Source organism: Carettochelys insculpta, chromosome 1, assembly GCF_033958435.1.
Source record: "Carettochelys insculpta isolate YL-2023 chromosome 1, ASM3395843v1, whole genome shotgun sequence".
Taxonomy (NCBI): domain Eukaryota; kingdom Metazoa; phylum Chordata; order Testudines; family Carettochelyidae; genus Carettochelys; species Carettochelys insculpta.
This window is the reverse complement of record NC_134137.1, coordinates 167,841,252-167,861,913: the sequence shown is the minus strand read 5'-3', so window position 1 is coordinate 167,861,913 and position 20,662 is coordinate 167,841,252. Positions and strand designations below refer to the sequence as shown.

Genomic DNA, 20,662 nt, shown 5'->3' with positions numbered 1-20,662 from the left:
TGTTTGTCCCACTCATTACTAAGACATCAGCTTTGCCTAGAATATCACTACATTGACCTCATGCCTTTGTGTGGCATGAACACTAAAGAAGACCGTTCTGCAAGTTGTGGATATTTATTTTCAGAAAAGCAGGTGAGTGATCCTTCTAAATGCCGTTCATCTTTATTTCCCTCAAAGCACCTGAGCAATGTAGATTCTACTGGACAAGATGATAGGTTGCATGCATTTTGATTAAAATATGCAAGTGGTCTCTTTGACATGCTGTAGCACTAGTAGCACTGGCAGTAGTATTTTAGGCTCTAGCATATGTAATAGGTTGATAAGATCATCTGGCACAGTAGAAAATGTAATATACACTGCACGCTGATGGATAAACTCAGCTTCTGACTGTGTGAAGGGTTTTGCGATACATTAGTGAATGGTCTTTCAACCATTCAGTAAGCTGAAGGGCTTGCTAGCAGGAAATCTGCTGTAGTTATGGCTCAGTAAGATGTTTTATTTGGCAGCCCTGGCCTCTGTGTAGAACCTTTTTGAGACATAATACACTAACAAACCTCTGAGGCCACAAAATTAATTTAGCTGGACTTACAGCTCAGGCTCAGACATGGAGAAAGAACCCTTTACCTTGGTGTAAGCTGTACTGCTTTACTTACCCTTCACTTTAGTGTCCAGTCTCTAATGTCCAAGATTCCGGTGAGGGTTTGCAGTTCAACGTGTGACATTGCAACGTTTGGGAAATAGTGTAACCCTTGTTCCAAGCTTTCCTGCAGTAATATCATTAAATCAATTACAGAAACTTAAGAGACATCCTGATCTTAACAGCCACCATTTTTGTATGATCAGAGCAGTGAGTGTTTCATTAACGGGGTGCTTCTCCCTCGCTTCCCCTCTCTGACCACTGAGGGGATAACAGCTCTTGAGGGGTATGGGAGCTGCAGGTGCGAGCTGAACTGAAACGGCCCATTCTTGTAAACGTCCCCATTGCCCGAGGAATCGTGACTCCTGCACGTAACCTGTAGGTGCTGGATTGTCTCATTCGAGTAGGAGAATTGCCAGAGTTGCTCCAGCTGCGGGAACGGAGGTCAGAGGAGAAGCTGGGAAATAAGGGGCCCGAGCCCGCTGTATTCCAGGCAGTGGCTTGACACCGCTCACGCGCGCCGGTGCTAGACCAGCTTGCAGAGGTGTCCTTACGAGATGCTTTCCCCCGCACGCATGGCCCTGGCCTTCCTTTGCTGTCCCGCTCCAGCCCGCGGGCAGGTCTCGGGCACGGCACGGGAGGCAAGGCCGGGCGGCGCTCACGTAGCTTGAGAGCAGCTGTTGGGGCCCGGCCATGCCGCCTGGAGCGCACGTGGCTCTGGGGGCCCCTGCTGGCTGTGCGCGGCGCGGCCCGGGCGGAGCTGCGTCCGGGGCGGTGCTGGCCGGGCCATGGCGCTGTTGGAGCGGCTGAACTGCGCCGAGTACAAGAACTGGGTGAAGGCTGGGCACTGCCTGCTGGTGCTGCGGGACGCGCTGGAGCGCTTCGCTGGCGAGCAGACCCGCCTCTTCCACCGCCAGCTGCTCGCCCGCCTGGCGCCCCCGCGCCGCCCCTGCAGCAGCCGCTGCCGCCCCCAGGGCAAGCAGGTGAGAGACGGGCCCGGCAGCTCCGGGGGAGGATTGGCCACGGGGTGGGAGAGCTGCTCTTGCTGGGCTGGAAGCAGCCCCCATGAGCCTGGGAGGGGGAGGGATAACTAGCCCTTTGCAGCCCAGCAGGGCCTCCCCTGCGCCTTATTCCCACCCTGTCTTAGCTCTAGTCAGCCTCCCCCCGCCGCCTGCCACGCCAGGGCTTCCGGTTTGGACGGGAGGTATTGCTGGGCGTTTCCTTACATCAGGGGTGAGCGAACCTTTTAGGCCGGGCTCCACTTTTCTGTCTGTGCAATTACCAGCCCTCCTCCCCGTCCAGTGTAATCCAAACTGAGGGAAATTTTACTTCTGTACAGACGGGGGAGAAGCTTTTGGCACATGTAAGAAAATAAGTATGTACAACGTAAAATCTTTATTAATTGAATACACACACATAAAAACAGTAACATGTTTAAACCTTAAGCAGTCAAGTAGCTTTTTTTTGATAGTATACAGTTTTGTTTTGATAGTATATAGCCGAGCAGGGCTCCCTCTCTGTTTATATTTCAACCTTTTTAATGATGGATGAGCCTGAGACCCAGCAGCTGACTGTGCTGTGCTCTCCCCCCTATGAAATTTCGCACCCCCCCCCCCGAGGGGATCCACCTCCCACTTTGAGCACCCTTAGGTGACAACTTTTAAAGATTAGTTCCCAGAGACATGCAGGGCACTCCTGGAAGGTTGGCAGCCTGCCTATGTGGAGAGCACCAGCCTTGTGCTGGCCAAAGAAAGTCACCATGTCCTGCTCTGGTGATGTCCTTGTGGATCTGATGATAACAGTTTTCTTAAAGCCCCACTTTCTGCAGTGTGGCCATGAGGAGAGATTCTGGGCTGTCATTTGAAGAAAGGTTTTTAGCCCCCTTGGTTGCAGAAGAAACCTTGAAACCTGATCTGAGAGCAGCCTTGAAGGTTTCAGAACCATTGGCAACGTATCACCCTCTCCCCAAGCAAAATACTATTTCAAAGTGTCATGAGTTTTAGATGGCTGATTCATGAAATTTGAACAGTCGGTATCAGCAATGTTGTAAATGGCCCAGATACTTAAGTGTAGAAACTGGGCTGGTGTGGGCAGGATATTTTGGAGTTTGGGAGCAAAGAAGAATGTTGTGAGAAATGTGTCATGTTAGGACTATTATCCTTTTTCTCTTTCACTCTATTTTTTTGTGTACGTTAATTCTTAAAGTGAGTATAAAATTGAACTTCTTTCTTCACTGATGATGGGAGGTTGCTTCTTTCTTCCAGACGTAACTGTAGTTATATCAAATGTGGGGCCAGCAAGTGCTTTATTTACCTGCATGTCCTCAGCTATGACTACTCACTACGCCTGTGGGCTGCAGTTCATTCCCAGCTAATGGCTTTGCTTTCTGTTCCAGTTTTATGGTCCATTATTATTCTAGGCATTCAGTTTCTGAGCCTAATGTAGGCTCAGCAGAGGGTGTTCTGGGACCGACTGGAACTTGACTGTGCTCCTTCTGCTCTTATTGCCTAGCCTTGTTGACCTCTGTATATGCTGTTAGATTCCTGTATCTTTGCATAGGATGCATAGCAGTTATAAAGAGATAAATATCATTTTGCTGTTGTTTGAAAATCATTTATGATTTGGCTGTTTGATTAAATGCCATTAACTCAAAGTTAATTATGATTAAAATTAATCATGGTGTATTTGTAGTTTTAGTCTCACTGTTAACAAATTTCAATTGTTGTTCTATTGTTAAACTATATTTGATGTTTTTCTGCCATTTCAAATGCATTGATTTCAATTACAAAAACAGAATACAAAGTGTACAGTAACTTTATAACAAATATTCACTGTAAAAATGATAAATATTTTTCAGTTCATAGCATAAAAATATTGTAGCGTGATCTCTTCATCATGAATGTGCAATTTACAAATCTAGATTTTGGGGTTGTTTTTTTTCCAGCGCATTTCAGTAACAATTTAAACCTTTGGAGCTTTAAAGTCTACTCATTCCTGCTTCTAGTTCAGTCAGGTACTCACTCAGAGAAGCATGCTTGTTACATTTACAGGATATAATGCTGCCCGCTTCTTATTTACAATCTGATGTGAAAATGAAAAAAAGGTATTAACATGGCACTTTTATACTAGGCATTGCAATGTACAGGTTGAATCTCTCTCATCTGGCACCCTCGGGACCTGACCAGTGCTGAACAAGAGAATTTGCTGCACCACAGGAGGTCAGTATTGTCTAGCAGCATAACCAACACTTCCACTACTTACTGGACTCTTAGAAGACCTTTAGGGGTAAATTACAGCTAAATAACAGCACAGAACACCAAAAGCCAGGGATGGTGGTTGTAAACAAACTTGATGGAACCCAGGGAAACTTGGCCACACCCACAGTAAGAGGACATCTGGCTAACTAAAATCATGCCAGACCGCAAATGTTGCTGGATGAGTGTGTGCAGACGGGAGAAATTCAACCTGTACTTAAATGCCAGGTGTGATAAACATTCATGTGCCCTCTTGTGCTTTGGCTACTGTTTAGAGGACATACTTCCATGCTGATGATTCACTTTTTTTTTAAACGGTTAATTAAATTTGTGACTCAACTCATTGTGGGAGAATTGTGTGTCTCCTGCTCTGTGTTTTACGTGTATTCTGCCATACAACCCAGCATGTTGTTCATTTTAAGAGCACTTTGACTGCTGACAAAACACAAAGAAGGTACCAATGGGAGATTTCTAAACACAGCTATCATATTCAACCCAAGGTTTTAAGAAATCTGAAACACCTTCCAAAATCTGAGAGACAGGAGTGCAGCATGCTCCCCATGCTTTCAGGAGTCTTCAAAGAGCAACACTCTGGTGCAGAAACCACAGAATCCAAACCACCAAAAAAGAAAATCAGCATGTGTATAGTTCTACAGGTAAAATACACAGGATCTTTTCAGGGGACAAGGCAGTATGCCTCATTTATTATAAGAATGTAACCAATGCCCATAGCTTGAGTTTGTAGCTCGTGGCGACTAACTGGCCAGGAAACCTGGGCATGAGGAAGAGCCGGGTCTCTGTCAAGCGCACACCGATGCTCTTTGGTCTGCAAGCAGAACGTTACCTAGATGTCTTCCCTTCTCACCCCTTCTTTTATAGGCTTCAAGTTAGATGTAAGCCTGTGGGTCCTGTGGTACATATTATAACATAACTTGAATTATAAATATAAATTGATAACATTAGAGCAATCCTATGTTCATAGTTAATCTTATTACTTATACAAAGAATTAATACAATATTACAGTTTCCCTTTTTCCTATTAATTAACCCTACAGTATGGTATCTCACAGATGGTGAGAATGGACATGGCGGTCTATGCTGCTTTATATTATATCGAGCAGAATCCATCCCCAGCAATATGGACAGTTGTTTTTACTTTCAGGTGACATTGTAAACAAAAAGTGGGCAGCATTAGCTCCTGCAAATCTAAACAAACTAGTTTAAATGATTGGCTGAACAAGAAGTAGGATTGACTGGACTTGCAGGTTCCAAAGATTCACATGGTTTTAAGTGCAGTTACTTGTACATAGTCCTACGTTGTAAGTTCAGCTCTTATGATAAAGAGATCACACTACAGTACTTTCACTAGATGAATTGAAAAATAGTGTTTTTAGGTGCAACTATTTGTAAGCAAAAATAAATTATCAGAGAGATAGTCAAGTTAGTCTGTATCTTCAAAAATAACAAAGTCCTGTGGCACTTTATAGACTAAGATATTTTGGAGCATAAGCTTTTGAGGGCAAAGACCCACTTCGTCCATGAAGCTCATGCTCCAAAATATGTTAGTCTATAAGGCGTCACAGGACTTCTTGTTGTTTTCAAAAATAAATTGAGCACTGCACACTTTTGTATTCTGTTTTGTAATTTAAATCAATATATTTGAAAATGTAGAAATCACCCCCAGGATACTTACATAGCATTCTATAATTTCACAGCAGGAATAATCGCAACTAATTTTAATTGCTTGACAACACTAGTTGTGATAAAACTCCTTCAATTTACATGAAGGGAAAGAAGGGTGAGCAGAATAAAACCTCAGAGTTAATGCAAACCAAAGTTGTGAATTGACCAATTAACTACACGCCTCAGTTGAAACCAGAAGTATGCAATCAGGGAGCAGCGGAGATGACCCTCTCCTCCCCAGAAAAAACAAATACAGTACACAGTGCACTGTGTTAAATGTAAGCTACTGAACAAAGGTGAAAGGAGCATTTGTCCTTCTGCACAGTACAGTAAACCCTCAAAATGTGTGATTTCCAGTTGCACGTAACTTGCATTAATGCGAGGTAAGTGCGACTCAGAGTCCTGCTCCCCTGGCCCCGGTTCAACCCCCCCTGCAGCCTGGCTCCCCCTTACCCCTGCATGGCTCCAGCTCAGCTCCACCTCCTCACCACCCTGCTGCCCTAACCCGCCCCAGACTTAACCCTCCCACAGCCCCATCCCACCACCGGCTTTAACCTTCCCCAACTGCCTCCCCCCCACACCCCCATACCTTTCAAAAAGAGCTCCAGGTGCTCCTGCTGCTTCCCCAGCTGCAGATTGTGCATTCTGCCAGAGAAAAAAGCTGCCCCTCGACTTACACAAAATTCAAGTTACGCAAGGGTGCATGGGAATGCAAGCCATGCATAATTTGAGGGACTACTGTACAGTTTCTAAAGCTATATAAAGTCAATGTTCAGTTGCAAACTTTCGAAGAAAGAGCCACAATGCTTAGCTGAGAGTTGCAAACAATTTCTGTTCCCAAGGTGTTTGTAGTTCTGAGGTTCTTCTAGAGTACGTGTTTGTTATTTCACATGACAATGAAGGTTTAATAGCACTGGCCAGGGTTGGGCATAGTGGAAGCTTCTCATGTGCCTTCTTTCAGTACTCTTGTTTGGAAAAACTGATGTTTGTGCCAATCTATGTATGGTAGTTTAATTCTGTGAAGAAAGCTTCTCCTAAGCACCGTAATGAGATTTCATATCTCATTTTCATTAATGTTAATCTATTGTAACAGTCACATAGAAATATGAATCTTGTATTAGAGGCTAGTTGTGGATATTGTAATTATCTAAAAACAAGCATTATTAACCCAGGAAATTCAGAGTTATGCTTAGGTTTAAAATAAGCCCAAACAAACTAAAAAAGCTGTGGAGATACAATAAGGAAACCCAAACTACCTTGACTGCTCTGTCATACCACCATGCAGAAATTAAATAAATATATTGTTGTTTCAAAATTGGTTGAGTCAAATCTGAGACTACATTATGAAGTGGCTTAATTATGATCCTGTTGTTTATGGTGGTATCTGCATTAGCCTTTTTTTATGCTCAAAGGACCAAAAATGACTCAGGATGTCTATTTTAAATTATATTAATTAATAGAAACTAATCAATGTGTTTACTTGTACATTCTTAGAAAACACATTCTGTGGTCAGAGTAAATTCCATAGCCTTGTAGAGGGTATACAGCGTTTTTCATACCTAACAAAGAGGCTGAATGTTTGCAATGAGTACAAAACTAAATTTAACCTCACCTGTGGAAGCATGACCTGTAATGCCATAATATGCAGTAATAGTACTCATCATTATTACATACCAGAAACAGTGTGGTGAGAGCTGGCAGTTACCGATTTTCCTCTGATACAGTATTTTTAAAAAACAAAAACCTTTAACTTAATTTGAGATAACAAACATCCATATTGGTATTCTTCAGTGTGACACATTTATTTGTGCAGTCTTACGAGAGTGCTGGGCACTATGTGAGATTTAGAAATAAGACAAAGTTTCTGTCCGAAGGAGTTTAGTCTAAATCATGTGGACGTTTAATTCCTTCCCTACATCGTTGGAGTGCTCTGGTCCTTGTTCTTCTGCAAAATTTAATGACAAAGGTAGAGAAGTATTTGTATGTGCATGCGCGTGGAGAAAGAACAATAACAGTTACATTGGAATGACTTGGTGATATGCATTAACAGTTAGGACAGCCTACCCAGCTGAAAGTTCCCTAAAGTTTTAACCATGTTCAGATATGTGTTTTAATATAAACTCCAAAGAAAAAAATCCTGACTTTAAATTCTGCTGCTGAAGTGTTCTCTTTCACCATGGGGGTTGTCTGGCAAGCTGCATTTGAGACATCTGTTTAGCAGTGTCATCAGCCCCTGATGAGAGAAGCTTTAGATTCATGTCAGGTTGAGTCCTGACTCACCTGAACCCAGATCTCTAGAGGTGAGAGGAGACTGACCTAACCTTCTGTACTTCTTATACCTGAGTTCTCAATTACAGTTCAGCACGCTGCATACTAGAGTCTCTTCATTTGATCAAATGCACTATGAACCTCCCCTGAATCCTTTTTCTAGCTTCTGCATTGATGTAGGAATAACTCAGTGCAGTTTTTAAAGTGTAGTTTAAAGGATGTGTGTACTGAGAGAAATTATTTTGGTTCCTTTCTTTTTTTGGTGGTCTTAGTTTCAGTCTAGCTGTTCACTGTGTACACAGTGGAAAAAGGAGATTTTGAATCATCACAACAACAGGAATGGAGAAATTCACTGGGACAACTGCAAACCTTGGCTTTGGCCCTCTAACTCATGGGAACTTGCAAAGGTAACACAATTAAATTCAGTGTTGAGAAGAATCAGACTTGGGGTCAGCTCTGGGTCCTCACTTTTGTCCCTATGTGGTTCCACGCAGAATTCACTTTGGTTGCATAGGAGACTGTAAAGGCAGGATTTGGACTGAATGAAATCTTGGCCCTGTTGAAGATAATGGCAAAACTCTCACTGTCTTCAGTGGGGGGTAGGTTTCATCCCTGGAAAACAGCCTATTCTTCAAATGGTTGGTCGTGTTCATTCCATTTAGGTGCACTCACACCGCTGGCATGATCACCGAAATATTTTTCCATTAGCAGTAGCCATTGCGCTGGCAGGGGAGTGCCCTGGAGTGGTGCCTCCATGGCAGCACATATGTGCCCCGTCGGCCCTCCACCCCCTCAGTTCCTTCTTACCACCTGTGATGGTGGTTGGAGTGCTCTGGTCCTTGTTTGTCTGCAAATGCCTTCCTTAGCGGTACAGGAGAAATAGTTTTGTCCAGTTTTTCAGTTTGTGTTAATTGTAAATGGTTGGTTAGTGAGGATTTCCCACTTCTCTCTTCCCCCTGAACTGTTGTGTGCCCTGTCCCAGGGTTTCAAGCCTTGTGACAGGTGCTTGAAGCCTGTGCCCTGCGGTGACCCTCACAGCTCCTGACCGAAGTGCTTGCGAGAGGATCACCCAGGAGGTAAGTGCGAAATTTGCACGGGTTTAAGGAGAGTGACTTGTGGCTGAAATGTCTCCTTACGGACGTGGTTCTCTGTCTGCAGTCAGTCCCAGAGTCAGCACTGTCAGCCTTAACTCAGCACACTGGCATGAATCCTCAGCACCAAGACCAAGCATCAGTGTGCGGCACCAATCCCAGTTACCTGTGCTGCATAAGAAGGAGAGCAGAGAGGGGTCGCTCCTCTTCTCCTCATCCCCGTGCAGCACGAGTGCATCCCCGTGCAGCACACTCCCAGCCTGCCATGCCAGTGGTGCTTCCACCCGTCTCCTGTTACCATGAGGTGGGCAAGAGACATCCTGTGGGCTAGATCTTGCCCACCGAACACTTGGATCTGTCCTGGTGGCTGCATCTGGCCTGCATCCTATTCATATCCTGTTGCCAGGGTAGCAGGGTGGGCCGTAGCTCTGGGCTTTCTAAATAGCTGTAGGAACCCCAGGCAGTGCAGTAGAGATGGGGGTTGGGAGCCATGAGCCCAGAGCCCTTTTAATTGCTGGCCCCCATTGCTGCTATGCTGCTTGGCCACCTCCTGGGGCTATCTGAAAAGCCTGCAACTCCCGGTCCCCACTGCTACCTTGGCAGTGGCATATAAATAGCATGTGGGCTAGATGCAGCCAGCGGGCTCATCTTGCCCACCCTGGCAATAATGATGAGTAATTTCATTACTAAGAAATGTGTGGTCCCTGACACCTTCCAAAATTTGTGGAGTGGCCCCCTGTCAAAAATTATTGCCCACCTCTGTGCTATCATAAGGGAGCAGTTTAACTTGATTCAGGTGGATTCCCCTCGCGTTGGAGTACAGCAGACACTCAACTTACGTGGGGGCTGTGTTCTTGCACAATCCCACCTAAGTCAAAATTCTCGCAACCTGGGGGAACCAGGAAACTGACCAGCACAGAGCAGTGTTGCAGTCCATTTTCAGTTAGTCTCTGACCCTGCCTTCATCAGTTTGGTGCGTGATTCATCTAAATTGAATGGACGTGAGCAATCACTTAAAGAAGTCAAAAAACAGTTATCTAACTCACATATCTATTGTTCTTCGAGGTGTATTGCTTGTGTCCATTCCAAATCCTGCCTGCCTCCCTCTTCATCAGGGTGTTCCAGCAGGAAGCAACTGAGAAGGCAGTGGGCCAACAGGAGCATATATACGCTGCCATGGAGGTGCCACTTCAGGTGCTAACGCAACAGGTACCAACCACTAAGGAAAAAATCGTCCAACAATCATGCCCTTGGTGTGTGCTCACGTAAATGGAATGGACATAGTCAATACATCTTGAAGACCAACAGTTAGAAAACATAGGTAGCCATTTTTTGCACACGTAATGTCCTTTTTTTCTTGCTAACAGCTGACAAAAGGAAAGATTTCGGGGCTATCCAAGTTGCTACTCTTTTGGGCTTAACCAGCTTCACTTCAGAGTAGGAAAACGTAATTACATATGAAATGGGCTACTTTCTTGTGTCTGAACCAATGTTTTAGTGGTGGTGCTCTGTGCAGGCTGGTGGTTGACCAAGGATAAGAGCCCCACATAATCCTGATACTTCATAGAGAATAGTATAGCTGCATGAGTGTTTAGGGGACAGTGGTGGTATGTCGTGCTGGTGTACATGCACAATGGTGCGTCTGAAGTAAAAAGTAGTATTATATCTCCCTTTCTGAAAAAACCTTAATGGTTTTTGTCTGCCCTTCACTCAGTAACCTCCCATCTGAATGGCTGAACTTGCATCGCTCTACACTCAATAGGATATGTCTGTTTTTCTGTCAAGTGCTAACTAGGCATTGGTGGGGAGAATATTGATTTTGGTGAAAATCACAAGAACTAAAGGGTAAAATGGCGGGGACACATGGTACCCGGGCATCTGGTCAGCAGACACCAGCAACTTGAACTAAATCTGTTATGGTCTATTGCTGTGGTTCTCAGCCTTTCCAGGCTACTGTACCCCTTTCAGGAGTCTGTGTCTTGTATAACCAAAGTTTCATCTCACTTAAAAACTACAACTTCCACCTCATTAACATGCTTTAGTAAATGACATGAAAAGTATGTCTAATACATTGTGTATATGCATATAACATTACCGTGTTATGTGGTAAATAGAGCAATGTGAATAAGTCCATCATTTGTATGAAATTTTAGATTACACGGGACTTTGCTAGTTCTTTTTATGCAGTCTAGGTAAATATCTTCATTGGTTGATGTATCCCTTGAAAGATATCTGCATACCTGGAGGGGTACACCTGTCTGTGGTTGAGAACCATAGGTCAAAGAACTGGTTGATGGAAGCCATTAACTCCTTCCATTGTAACGGTACCCCAGCCTCAGTTCTGCCCAGCCCCTCGATACAGGTTAATATGTTGACATCTTCAATTACTTGTTTTCTAAACAACAAGAAAATAAATAATGGCAGGAGGAAGAAGGGGAGGGAGAAATACAGACTCACTTCCATGGGGGAGTTAGAGACAAGGGGGACAGGGTTGATGGATTCTTCCTAAAATTTGTGGGGCTACAGGCCCTGCCCCCTCTGTGGGCTCCAGCCAAGCTGGAAGTTGGAGCTGAGCTGGGGAGCCCATGCCCCTTCATGTGCCTGAGGCAGGTGAACTTAAGAGCACCTGGCCTGTGTCCTCACCCGCCTGCCAAGGACAGGTGGAGGGGCCACGGTTCCACCCAGCTGCCTATGTGACTATAACCCTATCCAACTCTGGCCTAGCCACAGGGTGTGGCCTCAGGGGCTGAAGAGCCACAGCTGGGCCATGGTAAGAGCTCCAGAGGGAGCTGTGAGGAGCTACATACCCTCCATCTGCCCTGGATGGGGACATGGGCTGGGAGCAGCTCTTGGGTTCCGTGACCCCACGCTGGGGGAGGGTCTGTGACTCCCAGAGCCAGGCTCCAACTTCCACTGTAGCTGGAAGATGGAGCCTTGGGATGAAGAGGAGGGGCAGGAGACGGGGCCAGACCTGGGGTGAAAAATGGAAGGGCCAGGCCTATCCACTTGGAAGAGTGGGAGGGCCTTGGGCCTCCCCCAGTCCAGTGCCCTTGAAATAGAGCACAGAGCAGCTGGTGAGGGCGGCGGGAAATTGGGAGGCATAGAAGGTGGGAGGGAACACAGAACCCCTGGTATGAAGGAGGGATTGGCAGTGCAGGGAGTCCCTGAAATAGAGGGGGATAGGCAGCGACACAAAAGAAGCTTGTGCAGAAAAGAGGTGAGCCAACACAGGCCTCAAAGTGTGCAACTCACTAGTGATGCAGGGAGGTCACGTGTATAACTGTGCTGTCGTGTGCATTGAGCACTGCGAATTCGTTGCAGAATAGAATAATCAAACGGTGATTTAAGGGTTGTGAAGGAAATAATCATTTGCTTCAACACATTAATTGGCAAATGTACAACTGGAGATGTGGAAGACTGTTTTAGTTTATTGCGTTTACTTAAGACAATATCATTTTGAAACATTAACAGAGCTTCTAAGCCAATAAGGAAATGACTTAACGCTGCACTTCCTGACACCGAAAATGACTTTCGTTATGTAGGCTTATATGCCCCGTGGGCAGGCGGATATTTCTGGACCAGAGAAGTGTGATATATCAGCTCTTCTAAATCTTTTCAACTTTTGTGACCACTTCAGTGGTATTGACCAGAAGAAAGTCAGAGAGGTAAAATCTACCATACCATTTCCAAGAATTATGATTAATTGTTAGGTATTCTCTAAAATCCTGTAAATTGTGGGATGGGATAGTTAATGATCATAATGTGGCAGCGCTGTTTTTCTTGGCATTCTCATGTTTAGGTGATTAGATGCCGCAACGAGTTAATGCATTCTTCAGAAATGAAAGTTTCTTCTTTGTGGCTGAAAGAGTTTAGAAAGAAGATTCAGAATTTATTAAAGGAATTCCAGAACGTTCCAGAAGTTATGGCAGCTACCGCAAGGATAGACAAGGTAAAAGAAACAAGTCTGATCCATAGGGTTTTGTTTTGTTTGTAAGCTGCAGGTATAGGCTAGTATATTAGAAATCTGCAAGGAGTTTTAAAAGGGTGTGGAATTTTATTGGAGGTTTATATTTTTCTACTCTATTTACAATGAGACTGGACATTTTTGTATAGGGTACATAAGTGTCAAATACCTAACATCAGTGGGCTGTTCATTGTTGGAAGCACGACAGTCTAGTGTTTGCAGGTTCAGGCCAATGGTAACTCACCATTGTAAATCACCTATTTGCAAGTCTAAGTGGGAACCAGCCAGTTCTCTGAAACAGCCATTTTCTGCAAGATGCTTTGGCCCTTAGCATACAAGTTTTATTTTGCACAAGACCTGATTGGGCCGGCGACAGCCACTGTACCCCACTTTTGAGATTCTCTGGGCTGCTGGGGGCCATTTGTTCCATCAGTGCAACTATTCTTCTTCCTCTGATTTACTCTCACTCTGTGAGGTAGCCACACTGCTATGTGTCCGTTCATATTCACGTACAGGTCAGAGGCTTATCTTGTTCTCCCTTCAGTACTGAAGAGATGTCACCTTCCTAATTTGCTGTCTGAATGCAGTCTTCTATTTACTGCAAGCAACAGAGCTGAGGCTGTTGCATCCATAGCCACTGGTGGACGAGACAGGTGTGATGCGCAAAGGGGAAAGCTGCCCTGGAGCATGGTGATTTTAAAAGGCCTGGGGCTTCTGGCTGCCACTGCTGCTACCTCAGTGGTGGCCTCGGCTGGATCCTCAGGTCGTTTAAATTGCCCCCGGAGCCCCAGGCCTTTAAAATCACTGCCAGAGCCTTGGAGGTACGATCCCAGAGGTCCTGATGGGTTGGTTGAGGGAGACTAGCCCACAGCCCCGTCCTTTAGACCTGAAGCCCTGCCTCTTCCAGAGGCCCAGAGCTGGGCTGCCCCTGAGCCTAGTAAAGTCTGTCCTCAGCCCTGACCCCACCCAGCTGTCCAGTACCCAGACGAGAAGTAGTTATCTAACCTTCCTTCTGATGCTGGGTCAGGACCCCACCCTTCACATGCAGTGCAGATATCTGTCTTGACTCTGTCCCACACTAATACCTGCTCCACACCACAGAGTATGTCATTCTTCTACCCATGCTTTTGTATTATCTATTACATCTACAGAGGCTAGGGGAGGTGGCATGTTCATTAAATTTATTACTTGTTCCAATATTAAGTGCTGTGTCTGCTTTTTAGGCGTTTGAGGTTATAAGAACACGTATTTAATTTTATATATGGCTGCTGCACAATGTGATGGGAGGAGGGGATAAAATGAAAGGTCTACGCAATGCCCACATGCCTTCAGCACCTAATGGCCAACAGGCATAAGGAGCAGTTAAAAGGTGGTTTTAAGGGAATATTAATTTGAGGAATTGGTCAGTGCAGAAAAGAACCAAAATGATCATGCAGCTGTTGGTGGGGTTTCCTAGGCTTGAGTCACTGTTAATATGGCTTGTTTTCTCTTGTTAATTGACAGAATAGAGTTGTTTTATTAAAACAGGCTTTTGAACCTGGGACCAACAGACAATTTTTTAGCAATATCCTCAGTGAACTTCATTGAATTGAGCTACACTTCACTGAATTAGGCTTACTATCTTTGGGATCTGCACTGCATTACAAATGTAATTGTGTGTGTGCGCGCATGTGTGCGCGCGCACGCGCCCCTGCTGTGGTAGAAGCGGAATGCTAAAGAAACTTGTTCCTTATCAGGCCTTTGCTATCCCCTGATGAGGTTGCAATATACTCGTTTAAACCGGATTCTCCAGGGACCAGTAGGCGGGGAAAGGCCTGGCTTTAAACTGTTTCTGGATCTTCTTCCTGATCGAGCAAATGGGCAGAGCGCCTTAGGGTAGGGCTGGGCTGAAACCACTGGTTCTATTGAAGTCACATAACACTACATGCTAGTTCTAAGCTAAGGCTGGGATGAACCTGTATGCAGTAAGAAACCCTTTGGAGAAGTGTTTGAAGGACTGCTTGCAGCTGAGGTGATGTCTGAAAGCTTATCAGCACACACGTAGCTTCTTTCATTGTTTGTAGTGTTTATTTTCCTGTAGCACTTTTACCTTAAGAATAAGATGTCCTGTGGCACCTTATAGACTAACAGATATTTTGGAGCATAAGCTTTCGTGGGCAAAGACCCACTCATGCATCTGTCAGTCTCTAAGGTCCCACAGGACTTCTTGTTGGTTTTGAAGATACAGACTAACATGGCTACCTCTCTGATACTTGTTACCTTTAAGAATAAAAAAAGCTTGCGTAAAAAGAGCTGAGTGGTAACATGCAACTGAATGAGAATCACTCTTGCCAGTCTCTGAAGGGAAAGCAAACAATTGCACTTGTGCAGTCCATCTCTGCTGTGAATAATACAGTGAAGACAAGGCACTGTGAATCCTAGAAATATGCTGATCTGATCAGGATGAGACGTCAATCTCCACCCAAGAAAAGCAATGGCTGGAACTGCAAGTCTGAAATGCTGGACCACACAAGGAACTACAGGTTCAGTTACCTTCAGCTGTGACAAAGCCCAAAACAAGCCCTTGGAGAGGCACTAGAGGGAACAAATGACTTTTCTTTCATTCTTCCTTGTAAGGCAGAGATGGGCAACTGAGGCTAATGAGTGGGCCTCATGAGTGGCCCTCCTTCATCTTGGTGGGCTCAAGATTGTTGTAACCAAGATGGTCTCTTAAGTTAAGGTAGTTTTGTTATCTGCACTTGCATACCTAGAATCTGTGGGGTGTGCTGATTGACCCATAACAGCGCTTTGATTGGATTCAAAGGGAGAACACCGCTCTCGCAGTCTGTGTTGTGTGCAGTCAGCACACACCTCACTTCACATGCCATTGCTTTACATGTGTCACTTTAATGATACCAGTTGGAGGTGGGGGGGGCGGGAAACTTACGCAGACAACAAACAGAGGAATCTGGCAATCCTGTGCATTGGCAGTGGTAAACAAAATGTCTGTGGGCCAGACGTAGAATCCTGATGGGCCACAGGTTGCCCACCTCTGATATAAGGGCTACATGTGAACTCCAAAGCTGTCATCCCAGCAAGTGGGTAACTTTTGATACTCTATACCTCTAATGTCCAAGTGATACAACCTCTGTCTGCCCTTTTGTCTTTGGACTGAGGCTACAGACTGAGATTGGTTGGGCATTGTTCCATTACAAAGTACCCTTTATAGATGCTTTCTTTATAAACAGTATCACCAAACTCTACCAAAATTACTTTTGTGTGTATGGGGGGTGCTTTTAATATAGAACTAAGGATCTGCGTCCCCTGTTTAGTACACTCGCCAACCCCCTCTCTTCCTGCGGGGGGTGGTTGGGGAGTCTCACAGCCAGCCCTGGCCTTTCCAGGGGGCCAGGAGATGCGTGGCCAGGGCCGGCCTTCTTGGGGCCTACCTCCTCACTTCCACTCCTGGGGCAGCAGACAGATGTCATTTTTCTCTCTCTGTCTCTCTCTCTGTCTCTGAGAGAGAAATCAATGAATGGGTAAGATGAAAAGGCACTGTGTATAACAAGCATCACACCATGGGAGTTAAGCCTCTCAGTGTGAACAACACCATGGACAGATTATTTCAGGGATCCCTTCTGCCATTCTCCGTCACATGGACCACCTCCACGTCTTTTTTGCCTTTTCATAAGACCACCCCTTAGGCAATCACAGCAATTTCTTACATGGAACATAACAGCAGATATATCCTGTATTTATGTTTGTGTCTTCAGAATGATAGATTTTACTTTTCAGAATGAGTTATTCACATTCTCTCCTTTTCAGGGTACAATGATTTTAAATAAAATCCATTTAAATAATTTATTTTTATTTTGTTTTGCACTGCATGTTTACTTTTTAGATTTTTTTTTCCCTAATGAAAAGTTGAGCCTTGCTGTTTGGGAGCCATTAAAACATTGATTTGTAACCAAATACAGCCTTTGTACTAAATGTGGTACATGCATTTTGCTAAGCAAGAGCATATGCTATGTCTATACACATTTAAGCATCTAAAGAGTTTAACATAAGTTTATTCAGTTTCTTAACTTTTACATTTTTATTGTTGGAAAATGGTGAATAGTACACTTCTTATTTACTAGATTGATTTTTTTTTTTTTTTTAAATTTGTGTCAAGCTCTATTTGGAAAGAAATTCAATTACAATATATAAAGACACTTAAGAAGTTTCATTTGTTTAAAACTCTTAATTGTGCTAGATACATGAGAAAAGAGTATCAAAATGTATTAAAATACCTTTGCATTTAAAATTACAGATTTATTAAAAGGAGGAAGTAGTTAGTAAATGGGACTGATTTGCTTCTGATCACCAGGTCCTTCAAGATTTTGAAACTAGTACATCCCATCCTCTCCCATCTAGCTTTTATTCATAGATTGAAAGAGAGAGGTTTATACTTTTGCAACTGATTGTTTTCCTGTCTTGGAACTAGTTATTGAACTGAATTAGCTGAATAAACTGAAATGAAAAAATTGTGTGCCCCTGCAGAAAAGACTTCTGCTGTCAAAAGCTGGTTTAAAACTTCAACAAAATCAGATTACAGGTGTTTACCCAGAAATTACTATCATTTCAGTGAACTGGCTTTCTTTAAAACTTAGCAGCAATATGCACTGCTTAATGTTTTTCGTTTCATGTAATTAATAGGTTATAGTGAATTTAGACATCATCAAAAGTTTCATAATTTCCAATTTAATTTTAAAGAGGTTTATTTTTAAAAATAAGCCATATTTAAGGTAAATTAAAATATTTAAGTCCTTTTTTTAAAAATTTTTTTAGCTAGTCTATTTCTTTTATTCTTTTTATCCCCTCCCTGTGTTTTTTCTCTTGATATAGCATGACAGCTGGCATCATGTGGTCAGCCAGTTCTGTACAGAGCGCTGTTTTAGAGCATCTGAGTTTGATTGCTTATGTATGTTCAAACAAATTAACTGAAATCCTGACAACCATTTTATATGAACCCCCATATATTCTAAATTATGGCATTGGTGTTCCATGTCAGTTTCATATAGTTAGAGCGCTAGACCTTGTTAGCTTGTATCTAGGGCAATCAAGATATGACACTCATGCTTGCTTTGTGGTGTTGGAAGTGAAAAGTTATCCTGAAATTCACTTTATACAGTTATAGAAGCGAGACATCCGTTTTGATCCTCAATACTGCTAAAGATTATAGAAAAGTATTTACAGATTCATTTAATCTGTACTCAATGCATCGTTAAGTACTTTGTTACACTGTTGAAGCCACAAAATGAATGACTCTTCTGTCACAGAAGGTTTAACTGGAGCCCTCTTCATGATACTTAAAAGAGTGCCTTTTTACATATAATCACTAATTTCATTTTCCTCCTATAAACCAAACAGCTTTTGTCATCTGATTGGGCTGTTCATGTACAAGGGGAAGATCAGCTAGATGGATTAGAAGGAGGAACAGAAGTTTGCATGACTGAGAACCAAATAAGTGAAATAGAGATGGAGTTAATAAAGGAAAGGCTTAAAGAGATCTATCTTCTGGTGGAGGAGCAGGAGATGCTGTCTGAAGAGGTATTTTTACAATTTACATAAAAGCAGATTTAACATGTTAGTCAGATCTGGGTAGTGAACAGGGTTCCTCTTTTGTGTTTAAATCAATATTTTCAGGAAAAGGCCTAGTCAGATGAAGACAGGCTTACAGTTTACCAGATAGTAAACTTGAAATCTCTCCAGGAGCACAAGAGAGGTTCCAAAAACCTTCCACTTCAGTACTGCATCCAAGCAAATTGATGCTGGGATATTGAATGGAATGTGGCTGCTTGCTGAGAGCACCTTCCCAGGGATGCCTAAACTTTATCGTTGAAGACTGGCTAGTTGAAGTGCAGAAGATGCTTGAAAACATGAATACCATATACAACATACTTTGAATTTCTCTGATCTAAATGGCAATAACCTGTCTACACGATCTCTGATATGCATGTTGTCTGTATAGTTAGCTTTTCAAGGTGTTCCCATCTTCTTTGGATATGGTTAAGTAACTCCCTTTAGCATTAATAGTGGTTACATATTTGCACCTATAATAGAACGGTTCTCTCAAGTAGGGTGACCCTCATTCCCAATTTGGCTGGGACAGCCCTGTATTTCAGAAGCCAAGAAGGCATCCTGATTTATTTTTAAAAAAGGGCTAATTGCCCCAGAAGGATCCCCTGCTGAGCTACCCATTTCATCTGATCAGGGAGCACAACCGCTGCCTGGTTCCCAGTTCCCCACAGCTCAGGGAGGCTGGGAGTAGCACCAGTGCAGCTGCCCTCCTGTTCCTGGCTTCTCACAGCTTGGGGAAGGTGGAAGCTTTGCTGGCAGGGCTGAAGTCCTGTTCCTGGCACTCTGAGGCAAGGGGCAGCCGGGAGCTACAGCTGCCCCCCAAAGCCAGGGAGTACCGCCCCCCTGACACCAGCAGGGTGGCAACCACCACCTTAGCAGGGTGACCATCTATACTGTTTTGGTCAGGACAGTTGTATTTCAGGCACCAGAAAGGCATCATGTCCTTTGCCCCTCCAGTGTCTCATATTTGGCCTAGGGAAACGTGGTCACCCTACTCTTAAGCAAGCAGGATATTGTTGCTGAATTTTTCCCTGTATATGTTCTGTATTTTCTTTAAATGTTCGTGCAAAATTATAGTGTTATGTTTGAATTATCGAAACTTCTAAAGATGCGTTTAAAAAAAGATTTAGAAGGTGTTTAGCACAAACTTCTAATTGTCTTAAAACCTGTTTCTGCATTTATAGTGGAAGGTCACACCACTGGGCATTTTAATTGTACAAAAAGTTGTGACTAAAACAAAACATGTTTACAAACCCTGAAATTGTTTTTTTTTCTTTTTTTTTTAAATTCCAGTACAAATAGGTTTTTTTTAAATAAACATCTCCCACGTTGGCAAACACAGACACTGTGTTTCCTTTTTGTATGTGGGTGAAAATCAGAGAACAAAGACCACAAAGGAGAAAAGTAAACTAGGTTCGAATTATTTTGTTTTCAATACTTTAACCTTTTGTCAGTAGCAGAAGGTTGGAGAAGACTTTTTTAAAGAAAGTCATATCCCAAACAGTGTTTCTTTGAATTTTAAATCTTTCCCCCATTTAAGTGACAAGACATTTTTAAAAATGTAACTTTTATCTCAACATAAGGCTTTGCATGAGTATGTTGAAAGCTGTGACAAATTCTGCAAATCCTATCCAGGGATGGGTGGGAACATTGCAATCAAGACTACAGGAGCTTGCTGTTACCTTAGTGATTGTCAGAGTAATGGGACTGGGCCAGCTGTTATCTGTTAATTTCCCAGGATATTCATAAGAGGGAGGTATTCCCAGGTGCTGTTGTGTGCCTGGCACCAAGAGCAAAACCTTCCTGTGAGGTAAAGGGAAGAGGAATATGCTATGTAAAAAGCCCTTTCTTGTTTTAAAACAAGACTGGATTGATGGCTGCTTTTCTGAGCTCCATATAAGCTTTTATTACGTGAAGAATTGGTCATGTTTTACAAGGCTCTGAACCCAGGCTGAAAGATTTTTTTTTTCAGTTTAAATTCTATGGAGAGGTATTAAAATACATAAAATAATTCCCAAAGCCTTTGGTCTGTGAGACCCTATGAAACTGTCCCAACTTTCATCTGACTGGTCACAATAGAGGATAAAAGCCTTGAAGAGGTTTGTTTATCCTAGGGATAGAACACAAAGACTGGTTGGGTGTCTTTCTAATTTCTTTCCTACCC

At 43.5% G+C, this 20,662-nt stretch overlaps 1 protein-coding gene across 2 annotated transcripts in view; it reads left to right on the top strand.

Moving 5' to 3' along the window:
* The first annotated feature begins 1,422 nt into the window (after positions 1 to 1,422).
* Positions 1,423 to 20,662, top strand: part of C1HXorf38 (chromosome 1 CXorf38 homolog) — a 33,469-nt gene continuing 14,229 nt past the window's right edge. Inside the window, exons 1-5 of one of the 2 annotated variants that reach the window (XM_074994982.1) lie at positions 1,423 to 1,620; positions 8,115 to 8,249; positions 12,476 to 12,598; positions 12,733 to 12,882; positions 18,289 to 18,468. In XM_074994982.1, coding sequence (XP_074851083.1) covers positions 1,426 to 1,620; positions 8,115 to 8,249; positions 12,476 to 12,598; positions 12,733 to 12,882; positions 18,289 to 18,468 — 783 coding nt within the window. In that variant the 5' untranslated portion in view covers positions 1,423 to 1,425. The remainder of the gene's footprint in view (positions 1,621 to 8,114; positions 8,250 to 12,475; positions 12,599 to 12,732; positions 12,883 to 18,288; positions 18,469 to 20,662) is intronic. The other variant, XM_074994991.1, reaches the window with a different exon arrangement.